This window comes from Theropithecus gelada, chromosome 15 (assembly GCF_003255815.1).
Source record: "Theropithecus gelada isolate Dixy chromosome 15, Tgel_1.0, whole genome shotgun sequence".
Lineage (NCBI taxonomy): Eukaryota > Metazoa > Chordata > Mammalia > Primates > Cercopithecidae > Theropithecus > Theropithecus gelada.
Genome location: NC_037683.1, coordinates 9,847,857 through 9,864,723, shown reverse-complemented (window position 1 = coordinate 9,864,723; position 16,867 = coordinate 9,847,857). Strand labels below are relative to the sequence as shown.

Below are 16,867 nucleotides of genomic sequence, written 5' to 3'. Positions count from 1 at the left end.
GGCGGGGCCACGGCGGGTGCTGGGACAGAGGGGCGGGGCCGAGGGCGAGTCATTGGTTGGGAGGCCCCGCAAGGCGTTGAGACCTGTGGAGTAGGAAGGAGGAGGTCACCGTCCAGCTGTCTCTCCCCCGCCCCCGCGTGTCTTCTAAGCTGTTGGAGGTAGCGGTGTGCACCTCTCCAACTCCGTCTGGTGTTCTTGAGCGTAACTCTTAGAGTGGTAGGAAAACACAACCGTGTTGACCAGAGAATGTCCTCTCATATTCCTTGGATTAGGGTCACTACCACCCACAAAGATGACAGGTGGTACTCGGGGACAGGAGACTGCCCCGGAAAAACATGGCTGTGCACAACCCAAACTTGACGCCCCCCACAATCATGGCAGCCGCGGCGCTCGTCGTTCCGGCGGCCGTTAGCGGGCCTGGCGCTTGGCGGCCGTTGGCGCGCATGCGCCCCGCGCGCCCCGCACTGACATGGCCGTCGCCCGAGTCCGCGCGTCCGCCGCGCGCCGGCCGTTAATGGGCATGCTCCCTGAGCGCCCCGCACCGATATGGCGGCCGTCGTCCCTGGGGTGACTTTAACTCTCGGTTTTCGGTTGTAGCCGGCCGGCACTCACTTGTCTTCAGGAAGCTCGGAGCCTTTGGTGGAGCCGGGGAGAGGAAGGGTGGGTGCAAGCGTGAAAGGCGAGAGGGGACTGCAGGCATCCGGGCCGGCTCCTGGCCGGAGCAAGATGGCTGAGGGCGAGCGGCAGCCGCCACCAGGTAAGGCCGGCGGGGCCAGGCCGGGCCGGGGTCGGGTAGGGTGAGGGCGGCGCCAGGTGTGGGAGGCTCAGGAGAGCGAGAGTCAGGACACGGAGGAGCTGGAGGGGCAAAAGCTGAGGGGCCCCGAGGAGAAACTGAGTTGAATGGCCTTAGGGGAGAGGTGGGTGATGGGGCACCGCTGGGAGGGAAGCAGGGGCTGCAAAGGGGTGGTGATTGGGGCGCAACTCTGGGTTTTGTGGGAGTCTGGGCTGCCCGAATGCCGGGTGGGCAGCACCGTGGTCATAAGGGGGGCCTTTTGCCTCTTTGGGCAGCGCGTGCCTAAGTCAGCCGTGAACCTGGTGGGGAAGTTGCCAGGGAAGGGGGCGAAAGTGATTCCGGAGGCTGCCGTGTTTATTAGTCGCTGCTCAGGGGATGGGGTGGTGCTCAGTGGGCCGCGCCTGCCTCGCCCCCAGTTTCAGCTTCCGCGCCCTGCTCACCCCTCATCCTCCTACTCTCTGATTTCCGTGACTGAGAATTTATTGAGGGAAACTGCCCGTGGTGTCTAAACCCCTAATTTTAAAAGGCTGGTTGTGCAAGGAGGTTAGTCTCTCTCTGGCATCTCCTTCGGTAACTCTTATTTACACTGTAGCCTCTTTTTAGTTCATCTCAAATAACTGGGATGGAGGTGCTACGGAAGGATCTTCTTAGAGACCCCTTTCATGGAGAAGGAGGAGACTGGACTGGCCATAGATAACTTTTACATTCCCGACAGAGAGGCAAATAGGTTGGCCCACCAAACACAGCTAATGTTTTGAAATCATTTGATATTCCTGCTATCCTGTCTCCAATTTTGTGGTCCCTGGGAAGATCTCAGGAGGGAGAAATGTTGAAAATCAAAAAAGGCATCCTCTCCATGCCCCGCAAAAGAGATGAACAAAGAGCTGGGTTCTGTTTCTTAGGACATTCAAAACCAGACATTTTGTACAAAACCTCTGTGTGTGTGCCCTTAGAACAGGGGTGTCCAGTCTTTTGTCTTATCTAAGCCACATTGGAAGAATAATTGTCTTGTGCCACACATAAAATACACTAACAGTAACTAACAAGAGCTGATGAGCTAAAAAAAAGTCACAAAAAGAAAAAAGTCTCATACTGGTTTTGTGGTTTTTTCTTTTCTTTTTTTTGAGGCAGCGTCTCACTCTGTCCTCCAAGCTGGAGTGCAGTGGTGTGAACGCCTCCTGGGTTCAAGCGATTCTCCTGCCTCAGCCTCCTGAGTAGCTGGGACTACAAGCGTGCCACCATGCCCAGCTAATTTTTGTATTTTTATTAGAGATGGGATTTCACCATATTGGCCAGGCTGGTCTCGAACTCCTGACCTCGTGATCCACCTGCCTTGGCCTTCCAAAGTGCTGGGATTACAGGCATGAGCCACCGCGCCCAGCCGGTCTCGATCTCTTGACCTCGTGATCCGCCTGCCTTGGCCTTCCAAAGTGCTGGTGTTACAGGTGTGAACCACCACACCTGGCCTATGTTTTAAGAAAGTTTACAAATTTGTGTCCGGCTACATTCAAAGCTGCCCTGGGCTGCGGGTTGGACAAGCTTGCCTTGGAAGTTCTGGTAATGACTCTGGGCCGGGTGGCTCACACTTGTAATCCCAGCCCTTTGGGAGGCTGAGGCGGGCGGATCACTTGACGTCAGGAGTTTGAGACCAGCCATGGCCAACATGGCAAAACCCCGTCTCTACTCAAAACACAAAAATTAGCCGGGTATGGTGGCATATGCCTGTGATCCCAGCTACTTGGGAGGCTGAGGCAGGAGAATCACTTGAACCCAGGAGGCGGAGGTTGCAGTGAGCCGAGATAGCGCCATTGCACTCCAGCCACTGCACCCCAGCCTGGGCGACAGAGCAAGACTCCATCTCCCAAAAAAAAAGTTCTGGTAATGGTATCAGGAGAGAGGAGATATAAGGCAACCACTGTTATCAGTGAGATGAATGTGTCCCTTAGGATGAATGGGGGTGGAGAGTGGGAGGAGAGAGAACCTGTGTCCTGAAAGAGAGGAAGGCTCAGGGGGGTTATCCATGGCTGGAAAGAGCCAGGTCCCTGAACATGGTCCTTTTTTGAAATTTGAAACAACTTTTGGGAACAGCTGGAAAGAACTTCTTCTTTTTTGTTTTGTTTTTTTTTGACACAGAGTTTCGCTTTGTCACCTAGGCCGGGGTGCAGTGGTGCAATCTCAGCTCACTGCAACCTCCGCCTCCTGAGTTCATGCGATTCTCGTGCCTCAGCCTCCCGAGTTGCTGAGGCGTCCACCACCATGCCGGGCTAATTTTTTGTATTTTTAATAGAGATGAGATTTCGCCAAGTTGGCCAAGCTGGTCTCGAACTCCTGGCCTCAAGTGATCCGCTGCCTCGGCCACTCAGAGTGCTGGGATTACAGCCGTGAGCCACCGCGCCCGACCAAGAAAGTTCCTCTTAACTCAGTGTAATGATGAAAACTTTGGATTTTGGAGTCACACATATCTGGCTCTGCCTGGCAAGTCACAGCCTCTGTGAGCCTCAGTTACCTCTCTCTTTTTTAAAATTTCTTTTTTTTTTTCTCCTAAGAAAAAAACCTGTTATTTCTTAAAATGAGACTACTATACTTTCTTCATAGAATTGTAGTATGTGTTCTATAAGAAGATGTGTGCAAAGCATGGGACATAGTGGGCAATCAGTAAATGCTGATTGCCCTTATCTTTTTCAAAGTTTCAAAGTTGTACAGGTTGAACATGTAGACCAGTTTCAAATGGCCGATGATAATGCTGTATATTATAGTCTTTGTTGGGGGGCTTAGAAAGGAACATTTCTAAAATTCTGAATGTTGATTTTATACTGTGAGGTTGTTGGGAATCCACTGTCCCTTGGAACTTTGTCAGAGACATAACCTGAGGCTGGAGAGACTGTGGGCGTGACCTCATTTATCATAATCCTGCCTTTGAAGGCTTGTTTCTTTGATTTGGGATTGTGTGTTCTGGCAACTTCTGTGTGTTTCATCAGTAATTTGTTATAGTGCTTCCTGGTAAGGTAGCCTTTTCCCAAATATGGACTGGCCTGAAGGCTTTCTTCCTGTGAAATATACCTGTTAAATAATGTCAGGAGTGCCATCCCCCCCAACCCCCCCTTTTTCTTTGAGGCAGAATCTAACTCTGTCACCCAGGCTGGAGTGCAGTAGTGTGATCTTGGCTCAGTGCAACCTCCGAGGAGGCTGTCCCTTTGCAGAGAATGGTTATCTCACACGTACAAAAGGGCTGTATGTTCCCAAAGATTTTTTCCAAGTTGATTATTTGGAATGTGGGACTCATTTTCCCATAAAAGCAATGTGGTTGGGTTACTAGTCTGACCTACAAAGCTTTTTATTTGGCATCTTAGTTGAAGTGCCAATTTACTAATAGCAGGGGGCCTCAGTTTTGGGTTCTGGGAACAGAGCTTGCAAGACAGGTGGGAGGAGGAAGAGAGCTTCTGGTCTCTTTCTGGGGCCTTGGTTTGAGTTAGGCAGAGATTTGTCTTTCTCTAAATTCAGATTCTCTATCCTTCTCCTTAGGTCTCCAAGTCCCCTGGCACTTTTCCTCAGGACCTCTCCAGACAGACTCTGTTTCTCCAAATGTTACATGTTCCAGAAACTTCTTAGGTCCCTGTCCCTTTTTCTCTATGTAGCTGATATCAGCTAGGTTTTAGGAGGAAGGCAGGGGGACAAATTTATACCATATTGTGAGTGACCGATAGTCCTTTACCCTTCCACTTTAGGGAGAGTTTGCTTTTTTTTTTTTTTTGAGACGGAGTTTCGCTCTTGTTGCCCAGGCTGGAGTGCAGTGGCGTGATCTTGGCTTACTGCAACCTCCGCCTCCCAGGTTCAAGTGATTCTCCTGCCTCAGCCTCCTGAGTAGCTGGGATTACAGGTGCCCACCACCACCGCCCGGCCAATTTTTTTGTATTTTTAGTAGAGACGGGCTTTCACCATGTTGGCCAGGCTTGGTCTTGATCTCCCGACCTCAGGTAATCCACCGCCTCAGCCTCCCAAAGTGCTGGGATTACAGGCCTGAGCCACCGCACCTGGCTGAGAGTTTGCATTTTTAAAGGCAATACTTACTAATCTAACACTTCTGCAGTTGTAAATTCAGGTCCACAACTCTGTATCCAAAACCCTCAGGGCCAGATGTGTTTTGAAATTCACAGTTTTTCATATTTCAGAAGACAGCATCCCCTAAGCAAGCACAATTATTTCAGCAAAATGTATAAATACCCTCACTAAATCAGATACACAAAGCCTGTAAACGTCTTCTTATCAGTTTAGATTTTATACCTAATGACCTTATGGTAAACTTAGTTTTTAAAAAATTGGGTTTTCAGAGCTTTATGGATTTTGGAATGATGAATAAAGGATTGAGGGCTTGTATTTCTCAGTATCACAAAGTGAAGGGAGTCCTACAATGTGGTTGAAGAGATATTCGGCTAGCAAGGGCACTTCTAGTAAGCAGTTGGCTTTGGCGTTAAGTTTGCCTCTAGGTCAGCATATGAAACTTCTCTGGGTTTTCCTTTCACACATCAACTGGAAAATATAGAAACTCTTGCTTTTTTCTGATTACAAAAGTACTATGTGCTTTTTTTGCTGTTGCTGTTTATTTTTGAGATAGGGTCTCACTCTGACACCCAGGCTGGAGTGCAGTGACATGATCATGACTCACTGTAGCCTCAACCTTCCAGACTCAAGTCATCCTCACACTGTAGCCTCCCAAGTAGCTGGGACTACAGTCACACATGCTGCCATGCCAGGCTAATTTTATTTTATTTTATTTTTGAGATGGAGTTTTGCTCTGTCGCCCAGGCTGGAGTGCAGTGGCACAATCTCGGCTCACTGCAACCTCTACCTCCTAGGTTCAAGCAATTCTCCTGTCTCAGCCTCCTGAGTAGCTGGGATTACAGGCACCTGCCACCATGCCTGGCTAATTTTTGTGTTTTTAGTAGAGATGGGGTTTCACCATGTTAGCCAGGCTGGTCTTGAACTCCTGGGCTCAAGTGATCCACCCGCCTTGGCCTCCCAAAGTATTGGGATTATAGGCATGAGCCACCGTGCCTGGCCTGTGCTTGTTTTTGAAAGTAATATGTAACTTAGAAGATGGAAGTCCTATATAAATCACATCCCCTAGAAATGATCTTCAGTAACTTTGGTGTTTAATCTGTTACATTTTTGCAACACATGTACAGACCCATGCATCACTTAACAGGGACACATTCTGATAAATGTGACATTAGGTGATTTCCTTGTTGTGGGAACATCATAGAGTGTACTTGCACAAACCTAGATGGTATGTATTTTAAAATTTATTAATATATATATTTTTCATAGGAAAAACCAAATGTCCAAGCACCATTACTAAGCATCAGTCTTTTTCCCTACTTGATCTGCAATGTTAACATCAAGTGCCATGTATCAGGTTTCTGTATACACTCCATTATAATCTATGGGACCATCATCTTATATGCTGTCTGTTGTTGACTGACCGAAACATTGTTACGCAGCATGTGATTATACTAATATGTATATGTGTGATTTATGTTAGTGTGTACAGTTCCTGTTTTGTAAGAATGGGATTTGACTTATATATAATAGTGCAGTTTTCTTTCTTCACTTTTTTTTTTTTAAATTTGGCTGTCTTTCCTATGTCAGCAATGTAGATTTCATTCTTTCTTTCTTTTTTTGAGGCAGAGTCTCGTTTTGTTGCCCAGGCTGGAGTGCAATGCCACGATCTCTGCTCACTGCAACCTCCGCCTCCCGGGTTCAAGCGATTCTCCTGCCTCAGCTTCCTGAGTAGCTGAGATTACAGGTGTGTGCCACCATACCTGGCCAATTTTTTGTATTTTTAGTAGAGACAGGGTTTCACCACATTGCCCAGGCTGATGTCGAACTCCTGAGCTTAGGCAATCGGCCTGCATCAGCCTCCCAAAATGCTAGGATTACAGGCGTGAACCACTGTGCCCGCCACGTTCTTTATTTTTTATTATTATTATTTTTTGATACAGAGTCTCATTCTGTTGCCAGGGCTAGAGTGCAGTGCCACGATCATGGCTCACTGTGGCTTTGACCTCCTGGGCTCAGGCGATCCTCCTGCCCCAGCCTCCTGTGTAGCTAGGACCACAGGTGTGTGCCACCATGCCCAGCTGATTTTTTTTTTTTCGAGACAGTGTCTTGCTCTGTCCCTCAGGCTAGAGTGCAGTGGCACGATCTCGGCTCACTGCAGCCTGTGCCTGCTGGGTTCAAGTGATTCTTCTGCCTCAGCTTCGCGAGTAGCTGGGACTACAGGTGTGTGCTACCACGCCCGGCTAATTTTTTATATATTTTTAGTAGAGACAGGGTGTCACCGTGTTGGCCATTATGGTCTCGATCTCCTAACCTCATGATCCACCCACTTTGGCCTCCCAAAGTGCTAGGATTACAGGCATGAGCCGCCGCGCCTGGCCACGCCTGGCTAATTTTTGTTATTTTTAGTAGAGACAGGGTTTTGCCATGTTGACCAGTCTGGTCTTGAACTCCTGAACTCAGGTGATCTGCCTGCCTCTGCCTCCCAAAGTGCTAGGATTACGGACATGAGCCATCTTGCCCAGCTAATTTTTAAATTATTTGTAGACATGGGGGTCTCCCTGTGTTGCCTGGGCTGGTCTTGAACTCCTGGGCTCAAGCGATCCTCCTGCCTGGGCCTCCCAAAGTGCTGGGATTAAAAATGTGAGCCACTGTGCCTGGTCTAGATTTTATTTTTTCTACAAGTTATGAAAATTTCCATTATGTGGGCAAATAATTATTTATGCATCATCTTATCGACTGATATTTGGGTTGTTTCTAATTTTTTTTCAAGGCTGGGTCTTGCTCTGTCACCCAGGCTGGAGTGCAGCTCACTTCAGCCTCAGCCTCCTGGGCTCAAGTGATCCTCCCGCCTCAGCCCCTGAGTAACTAGGACTACAGGTGTGCACTACCACACCTGGCTAATTTTTGTATTTTTTGTAGAGATGGGGTTTGGCCATGTGGTCCAGGCTGGTTTCAAACTCCTGGACTCAAGCAATCTGCCTGCCTCAGCCTCCCAAAGTTTTGGGATTATAGGCGTAAGGCACTGTGCCTGGCCTATATTTTATTCTTTTTATAAGCTATGAAAATTTTTATTATGTGGGCATATCTTTCTTTCTTTCTTTCTTTTTTTTTGAGACTGAGTCTTGCTGTGTTTCCCAGGCTGGAGTGCAGTGGCGTGATCTCGGCTCACTGTAACCTCTGCCTCCCGGGTTCAAGCAGTTCTCCTGCCTCAGTCTCCCAAGTAGCTGGGATTACAGCATGTGCCACCACACCCGGCTAATTTTTTGTATTTTTAGTAGAGATGGAATTTCGCTATGTTGGCCAGGCTGGTCTTGAACTCCTGGCCTCAAATGATCCACCTGTCTCGGCTTCCCAAAGTGTTGGGATTACAAGCGTGAGCCACCACACCCGGCTTCTTTTTTTTTTTTTTTTGAGACAGAATCTCACTCTGTCACCCAGGCTAGAGTGCAGTGGAACAATCCAGCTCACTGCAACCTCTGCCTCCCCAGTTCAAGCGATTCTCCTGCCTCAGCCTCCCAAGTAGCTGGGATTACAGGTGTGTGCTATCATGCCGGGCTAATTTTTGTATGTTTTAGTAGAGATGGGGTTTTACCACGTTTGCCAGGCTGGTCTGGAACTCCTGACCTCAAATGATCCGCTCGCCTCAGCCTCCCAAAGTTCTGGGATTACAGGTGTGAGTCACCGTGCCTGACCTGGGCATATCATTATTTACCGATTGTCTTATCAACTGTTATTTGGGTTGTTCCTTTTTTTTTTTTTTTTCCGAGATGGAGTCTTGCTCTGTCAGTCAGAGCTGGAGTGCAATGGCACGGTCTCAGCTCACTGCAACCTCCACCTCCTGGGTTCAAGCAATTCTCTTGCCTCAGCCTTCTGAGTAGCTGGGATTACAGGTGTGTGCCACCACACTTGGCTAATTTTTGTATTTTTAGTAGAGATGGGGTTTCACTTTGTTGGCCAGACTGGTCTTGAACTCTTGATCTCGTGAACTGCCTACCTTGGCCTCCCAAAGTGCTGGGATTACAGGTGTGAGCCACCACGCCCAGCCTATTTGGGTTGTTTCTAATTAAAAAAAAATTTTTTTTTTTTTGAGACAGAGTTTCACTCTTGTTGCCTAGGCTGGAGTGAGATGGCATGATCTTGGCTCACTCCAACCTCTGTCTCCCGGTTCAAGCAATTCTCCTTCCTCAGCCTCCCAAATAACTGGGATTACAGGCATGCGCCACCACACCTGACTAATTTTATATTTTTAGTAGAAATGGGGTTTCACTGTGTTGGTCAGGCTCGTCTCCAACTCCTGACCTCAGGTGTGATCCACCCACTTCAGCCTCCCAAAGTGCTGGGATTGTAGGCATGAGCCACCATGCCCTACCTAAGAAGTTTTTTTTTTTTTTAAAGTAGAGACGGGTCTCGCTATGTTGCCCAGGTTGGTGTCAAACTCCTGGACTCAAGTGATCCTTGCACCTGGAGCTCCCAAAGTGCTGAGATTACAGGTATGAGCCACTGTGCCCAACCTTTTTTTTTTTGTTTTTTTTTTTTTGATGCATCAAGCACCTTTATATATACCTTTGTCTGTTTCCGTGAGCACATCTGAAAGATAGATTCCTATAAGTAGACCTGTTGACTCATTGTGTATATGCAGTGTTTTACTTCAAAAGGTGGGGCTGAGTTGTCCCCTTAGCAGGTCCTACCAACTAACCTTCCCACCCACAGAGCAGGAGAATTCTTGTTTCCTCTTCCTGGAATCAATGTCAGATGTCTTTTTCTTTGTTTTGTTTTGTTTTTAGTGGGACAGAGTCTTGTTCTGTTGTCCAGGCTGGAGTGCAGTGGTGTGATCTCAGCTCACTGCAACCTCCACCTCCTGTACTCAGGTGATCTCCTGCTTCAACCTCCCAAGTGGCTGGGACTACAGGTGCACAACCACACCCAGCTAATTTTTAAATTTTTTTTTGTAGAGATCGCATTTTGCCAGGTTGGCCAGGCTGGTCTTGTACTCCTGGCCTCAAGTGATCTGCCTGCTTTGGCCTCCCAAAGTGCTGGGATTAGGTTCTAGCCACCACGCTAGCCAGATATTTTTAATTTGCCAACCTTATCCAGGAAGAGAAGTCACATATAATTTATGTGTCCGTGCTTATTCAGGAAGTTGGCAATTTATTTGTTTATTGCAATTAGTGTTTTTTTTGTTTTTTGTTTTGTTTTGAGAGGGAGTCTCGCTCTGTCGCCCAGGCTGAAGTGCAGTGTCGCAATCTCAGCTCACCGCAAGCTCCGCCTCCCGGGTTCACGCCATTCTCCTCCCTCAGCCTCCCTAGTAGCTGGGACCACAGGTGCTGGCCACCGTGCCTGGCTAATTTTTTTTGTATTTTTTTAGTAGAGACGGGGTTTTACCATGTTAGCCAGGATGGTCTTGATCTTCTGACCTCGTGATCGACCTGCCTTGGCCTCCCAAAGTGCTGGGATTACAGGCATGAGCCACCACGCCTGGCCTGTTTTTTTTCTTCTGTGAATTGCCTGTATATGTCTGAAACATCAACTTAGTTTTATTTCTCTAACCGTCCTGCTGTGGTGGGGAGAGGGAAGGGAGGGCATGGTTATTGAAGGGATTGTCAATATTGTCCTTCTCTTTCCTCCCCAGAGTGAGGAAGGGTAGGAGGCTGGTGAGTTTGGCTTAACAAGCCATTACTCTGTCCTGGAAGTATGTGTCTGGTTTGTGCGAGGGCTCAGGTCCTGGAGTCCTGGTTTAAAAGTGAGAGAGAGGCCAGACGTGGTGGCTCACACTTGTAATCCCAACACTTTGGGAGGCCAAGGCGGGCAGATCACCTGAGGTCAGGAGTTTGAGATCAGCCTGGCCAACATGGTGAAACCCTGTCTCTACTAAAAATGCAAAAATTAGCTGGGCATGGTGACACATGTCTGTAATCCCAGCTACTCAGGACGCTGAGGCAGGAGAATCGCTTGAACCCAGGAGGCAGAGGTTGCAGTGAACGAAGATCACGCCACTGCACTCCAGCTTGGGCTACAGAGCAAGACTCTGTCTCAAAAAAAAAAAAAGATAAATAAATAAAAAAAATTAGCTGGGTGTGGTGGTGCATGCCTGTAATCCCAACTACTCAGGAGACTGAGGCAGGAGAATTGCTTGAACCCTGGAGGTGGAAGTTGCTGTGAGCCGAGATCATGTCACTGGACCCCAGCCTGGGCAACAAGAGCAAAACTCGGTCTCAAAAAAAAAAGGTGAGAAGGAGTGTGTGTATTATAGGGGAGGATTCTATTTACCTATTTGTTTTTTTCATTTTTTTTGTCAAGATTCTTCGGAGGAGGCCCCTCCAGCCACTCAGAACTTCATCATTCCAAAAAAGGAGATCCACACAGTTCCAGACATGGGCAAATGGAAGCGTTCTCAGGTACCTGTGGTGTCTGCACTTTAGGCTTGGAACTGCAATGAGAAACTTGGGCTTTTCAAAGGCAGTGGTTTTCCTGGCATGACGGGTGGTGAGTTCTTGGCCCTTCTTGCTCTTGGAGCCTGAGTTTTCAGAAGCTAGGGAGAAAGGTGACGGGAGCTGGCTGTCCCATCCCTAGATCTTTATCAGGCTGGCGCCAGGGTAGCCCGGGAGAGTTCCGCTCCTGGTTCTCATAAGCCATTGCCCCTTGAGTGTTGCTGTATTGGCGGAACATGAGTGTTCGAAATGATGGAGCGAGTCACTTTGATTCTTGGCTGCAAGTAACAGCAAGTGTGGCAGCCAGTGCCTCAAAGGGAGAAGAGGCTATCTCATGGAAACTTTGGCCAGGCATATAGCTAAGCCTGCACATACCTAGGAGCTGGGACCCAGAGCACTGGGCACAGATTGACTTTCTCTGCTGCTCAACTGAAATGATGGGCAGAAGATAACTACTTGTACCTCCCAGGCTTCTGGTACAGGCTGTGGAAATACAGACTGAGCAAAAGAAAGCCAATTTCAATTTCTAAGGGAAGGCCTCTGGCCCAATTCTAGTCAGGCTCCTGCCCCTGGCCTGTGAGCTGAGCTGGAGAGTGTTGCTCGTACAGAAGGCTGGGCACAGGGGTCCTCACGTGCTGGGCATATTTTCCAGGAGACCCACACCCTACGACTTCTTTGCCTTGTCCTCACTGGGGCTTGGGGCCATCTAAGCCTGTGTGGTTCCTTTTTCACAAGCCTGCCCTCTCAGTGTTTGGAAATGGTTATCATGTCTTTTCTGAGCCTTCACCAGGATCAACAGTCCCTTCAGCTTAGAGACTCAAAGGATGTAGTTTCAGTCCTTTCATCATCTTGGTTGCTTTACCTCAGAGTTTCTCAATGTCAGCACTATGGACATTTGGGGGCAGATAATTCTTCATTGTAGGGGGCCATCCTGTGCCATGTAGGACGTTTAGTAATATCTCTGGCTTCTACCCACTAGATATCAGCAGCATTCCTTTCCCCAGCTGTCACAAGTAGCATTGTCTCCAGATCTTGTCAGATCTTCTCTGAGCCAGATTGCTCTAGTTGAGAACCTGCTTGTTTGTTTGAATCCAAATGTGACACTTCCCTTGCTGCTTCTCATCCATGTGTTCCAGTGTAGCTACAGTCAGGACAGGGGCTCAGACTTGCCCTGGCCTGGGAGAGTTGCTTTGGAGAGGCCTGGCCTGCTGGGGGTCATCCCATGGCTGGCAGGAAGATCTTGGTATAGGAATACTTCCTTCTAGATATCAGGGCTTGTCTCAGGGCTTACTGTGGACACCCCAGCTTGGATAAGGAGAAAGAAAGTGAGAGGAAAAAGGGATGAAGAAGAAGCAAAACCAAACAGGAGTCACTTGTTCCCAGCACCTGCCTCTCTAGGGGCCTGCACCTCAATGCCAATTTTTTTTTTTTTTTTTTTTTTTTTTTTTTTTGAGACAGGGTCTCACTCTGTACCCCAGGCTGGAGTTCAGTGATGTGATCACAGCTCACTGCAGCCTCCACCTCTTGGGCTCAAGCAATCCTCCCACCTCAGCCATCTGAGTAGCTGGGACTACAGGCACCATGGCTGGCAAACTTTTTAATTTTTTGGAGAAATGGGGTCTCACTATGTTGCCCAGGCTGGTCTCAAGCTCCTGGGTTCAAGTGATCCTCCTGCCTCAGCCTCCCAAAGTGCTAGGATTACAGACTTGAGCCACAACACCTGACCCTCAGTGCTTTCTTATCCCTATGTTGGGTGTAACTGCAGCCCGGCAGGGAAGAGAGTGTCTGGTTGAAAGCTGGGGATGGTTGTATGGGGAGACCTGTCTGTGGCAGGCATCTGCACTGCAACTAGACAGCCTGGCCTGCCTGTGGTGGCTGATTGCTGGGGGCAAGACCCTTGGTTTCCTCATCTGTAAGACGGCAACAGCAACAGCAGTGTCTACCTTATAGGTCTATTGTGTCAAGAAACTGCTGGCAGCAATAGTGAGTACTTGTTCTGGCTGGAGATTAGCGTGTTGCTGTGGTCACTGTCTTGCCAGCTTTTCTGGAGGGTAGGGATCGGGTATTTGGCGTTATGTTTCTACTTCTCCTGCTGTGGGGTTGGGAGTCAGGCTCAAGAGAAGTAGAAAACTCAGAGCTCTTTGGTAACCTGGTGGAGCTTGGGGCAGGTGGTAAGGGGGGGTCTGCCACCCCTCTCCCATTCTCCTCTCTGTTTGGTAGGCATACGCTGACTACATCGGATTCATCCTTACCCTCAACGAAGGTGTGAAGGGGAAGAAACTGACCTTCGAGTACAAAGTCTCTGAGGTAGGCCCAGGAGGAGCTGCTGCAGCAGCCTTTCCAAAGATAGCTCCAGAGTCGCCGGGCGTGGTGGCTCACACCTGTAATCCCACAACTTTGGGAGGCTGAGGCGGGCAGATCACGAGGTCAGGCGATCGAGACCATCCTGGCTAACACGGTGAAACCCCGTCTCTATTAAAAATACAAAAAAATTAACCGGGCCTGGTGGCGGGCCTCTGTAGTCCCAGCTACTCAAGAGGCTGAGGCAGGAGAATGGCCTGAACCCAGGAGGCGGAGCTTGTAGTGAGCCGAGATTGCGCCACTGCACTCCAGCCTGGGCGAAAGAGAGAGACTCCATCTTAAAAAAAAAATACAAAAAATTAGCCGGGCGTGGTGGCGGGCGCCTGTAGTCCCATCTACTCAGGAGGCTGAGGCAGGAGAATGGCGTGAACCCAGGAGGCGGAGCTTGCAGTGAGCTGAGTTTGCGCCACTGCACTCCAACCTGGGCAACAGAATGAGACTCTGTCTCAGAAAAAAAATAGCTTCAGAGTCTCGTGGGCTCAGTACCCACCACCGGGCCAGGGCAGAAAATAAGATTGCCCAAATACATGTGCACTTCACATTTTCATGTCTATATTTCTAATTTTAAAAATCTGTGAATAGGTGGATATTTATAAAATTGAGATCAAGGTAAACATGCTGTTTTATAGTTAGTATTTTTTTTTTTTTTTGACACGTAGTTTCAGTCTTGTTGCCCAGGCTGGAGTGCAGTGGTACTATCTTGGCTCACCAAAACCTCTGCCTCCTGGGTTCAAGCGATTCTCCTGCCTCAGCCTCCTGAGTAGCTGGGATTACAGGCGTGTGCCACCACGCCTGGCTAATTTTGAATTTTTAGTAGAGATGGGGTTTCTCCATGTTGGTCAGACTGGTCTCAAACTCCTGACCTCAGGTGATCTGCCTGCCTCAGCCTCCCAAAGTGCTGGGATTAGAGCCACTGCACCTGGCCTGCTGTTTTTATATAACTTTTGAAATTAAAACAGATTACAAAATAGTAAATGTGCTCACTGGAGAGATTAGTAATAGACATGTGTTAGACATTCACAGCAGAGCTGATCTCTCCCTGTGTTTCTCATACCCAGCGTCCAGGGCAGCCCCTACTGACAGTGGACACCCAGGAAAGCAAGAGCTCCTCTTCTCCTGCAGTGAGCTGTGCCCTCATTTATTTGTTTTATTTTATTTTATTTTATTTTTAAATATAGAGACAGGGTCTCACCATGTTGCCCAGGCTGGTCTCGAACTCCTGAGCTCAAGCAATCCTCCTGCTGTGGTCTCCCAAAGTGCTGGGGTGACAGATGTGAGCCATCAAACATGGCCCCTCATTTATTTAAACAGCCCCCATCTTCAGACTTTTAGATTATCTAGGTAAACATTGCTCCTCGCATATCGTTGCATCCCTGCACATAGATCTGTGGGCCTTGTTTCCGAAGGATTCATTCTTAGACGTGGACATGTGGAGTCAAAGGGCACATGCATTTTTTTGCATTTGGGTTCACACTGCCTGGTGGGTGCTTTCTGGACGTTGTTTCAGAGATGGTTTTGTTTGTGTAGCGAGGGCAAGAGCTGAGGGGAGGCAGATACTGATTGGAAGGTGTGGCCTTACTGGCTCTTTGCTTTTTCTGGATGCTGTCTCCCAGGGCTAGGACCTAGGCCTCCAGGAGCCTCTTGGGTTCATGTCCCAGTTGGCCCAGAGCCACCTTGAGTCTCTTATCTCAGACACCAGGGACTGAAAGTCCTCAGTACTTTGGCCTACCCAGCTCTCTAGCCACAGCCTTGGGCCTGTTGGGTAAGGTGTGGCCCTGTCCTGGCCCAGTTTCTCCACCTGCCTCAAGATCAACATTGTGTGCTTCACCCTTATACCCAGCCCCTGGCAGAGCTGCGTACTGCTGGGCCTGTCTGGCTGTAGGGTGACCTAGGTCCTGTTCTGTTCATTTCAGGAGAACCAGGCCTGTGCTTCTGGTAGGCAGCCTTCCTGTGGGAGCCAGGCCCATTAGTGGTTTTTTGGGTTCCTTTTGGGCTCACTCAGTGCTCTGGAACTGAGGGTCTGGGTGCAGGATGGCTGGGGAAAGGGGGGGTTCCTCCTGGAGCCTGTGGTAAGGGATGCTCAGCTGTACTCAGTGGGCCAGGAATGTCGTGGAGGAAGGCTAATTAAAGGGGAAGTTTGTAATTACCCCAGCAAATCCTTAACTGCCAAGTCCTGTAATTGCCCGTGATTTTGATGGTAGCCATCCACAACAACCAGGTATTGTCTTTTTTTTTGAGTTTTTTTTTTTTGAGTTTTTTGTTGTCGCCCAGGCTGGAATGCAATGGCATGATCTTGGCTCACTGCAGCCTCCACCTCCCAGGCTCAGGCGATTCTCCTGCCTCAGCCTCCTGAGTAGCTGGGATTACAGGTGCCCGCCACCACACTCGGCTAATTTTTGTATTTTTAGTAGAGATGGGGTTTCACCATGTTGGCCAGGCTGGTCTCAAACTCCCTACCTACCTGTGATTCACCTGCCTTTGCCTCCCAAAGTGCTGGGATTACAGACGAGCTGCTGCGCCCGGCCCAGGTATTATCTTAGCTTAAGGACTGTGCTTTGGCAGGATTGCAGTGTGGTTACACGCTTGGGTTCTGGAGTCAGGCTGGCTAGTTTCATCACTTATGAACCAATGGCTTTGTCATTTTTGACCCTCTGTTTCCTCATCTGTGGTAAGAGTCAGCAGACTACTCATGGCCCCTTGGGGAAGATTCACTGAGATCCCATGAGTAGGGGTTGTCTTTTGCATAGTGCCTAACACATACTAAATAAATACTTGGATTGTTATTAGCTATTGTTACCATTAGGCATTAGTGAGTTCTAATTTTCAATAGTGTTGTTGCATAGAAAGCTAGCTCTTGGCTGGGCGTGGTGGCTCATGCCTGTTATCCCAGCACCTTGGGAGGCCGAGGCGGGTGAATCACGAGGTCAGGAGTTCAAGACCAGCCTGGCCAACATGGTGGAACCCTGTCTCTACTAAAGATACAAAAAATTAGCTGGGCTTGGTGGCGGGCACCTGTAATCCCAGCTACTTGGGAGGCTGAGGCAGGAGAATCCCTTGAAACCCAGGAGGCGAAGGTTGCAGTGATCCAAGATGGTGCCACTGTACTCCAGCCCAGGCGACAGTGTGAGACTCCGAGACTGTCTCAAAAAGAAAAAAAAAGGTAGCTTTTATTTTTTATTATTTATTTATTTTTATTTTTATTTTTGAGATGGAGTCTTGTTCCAAC

General features: G+C 48.7%; 1 protein-coding gene across 6 annotated transcripts in view; it reads left to right on the top strand.

The window, feature by feature from the left end:
• The first annotated feature begins 3 nt into the window (after nucleotides 1–3).
• PTPA (protein phosphatase 2 phosphatase activator) overlaps nucleotides 4–16,867 on the top strand; it is a 39,607-nt gene continuing 22,743 nt past the window's right edge. For 3 of the 6 annotated variants that reach the window (XM_025359574.1, XM_025359569.1, XM_025359568.1), the window contains exons 1-3: nucleotides 440–757; nucleotides 11,150–11,247; nucleotides 13,501–13,587. In XM_025359574.1, the coding sequence (XP_025215359.1) occupies nucleotides 727–757; nucleotides 11,150–11,247; nucleotides 13,501–13,587 (216 nt within the window). In that variant the 5' untranslated portion in view covers nucleotides 440–726. Of the gene's footprint in view, nucleotides 159–439; nucleotides 758–813; nucleotides 918–11,149; nucleotides 11,248–13,500; nucleotides 13,588–16,867 lie in introns of those variants that run through there. The other 3 variants (XM_025359570.1, XM_025359572.1, XM_025359571.1) reach the window with 3 other exon arrangements.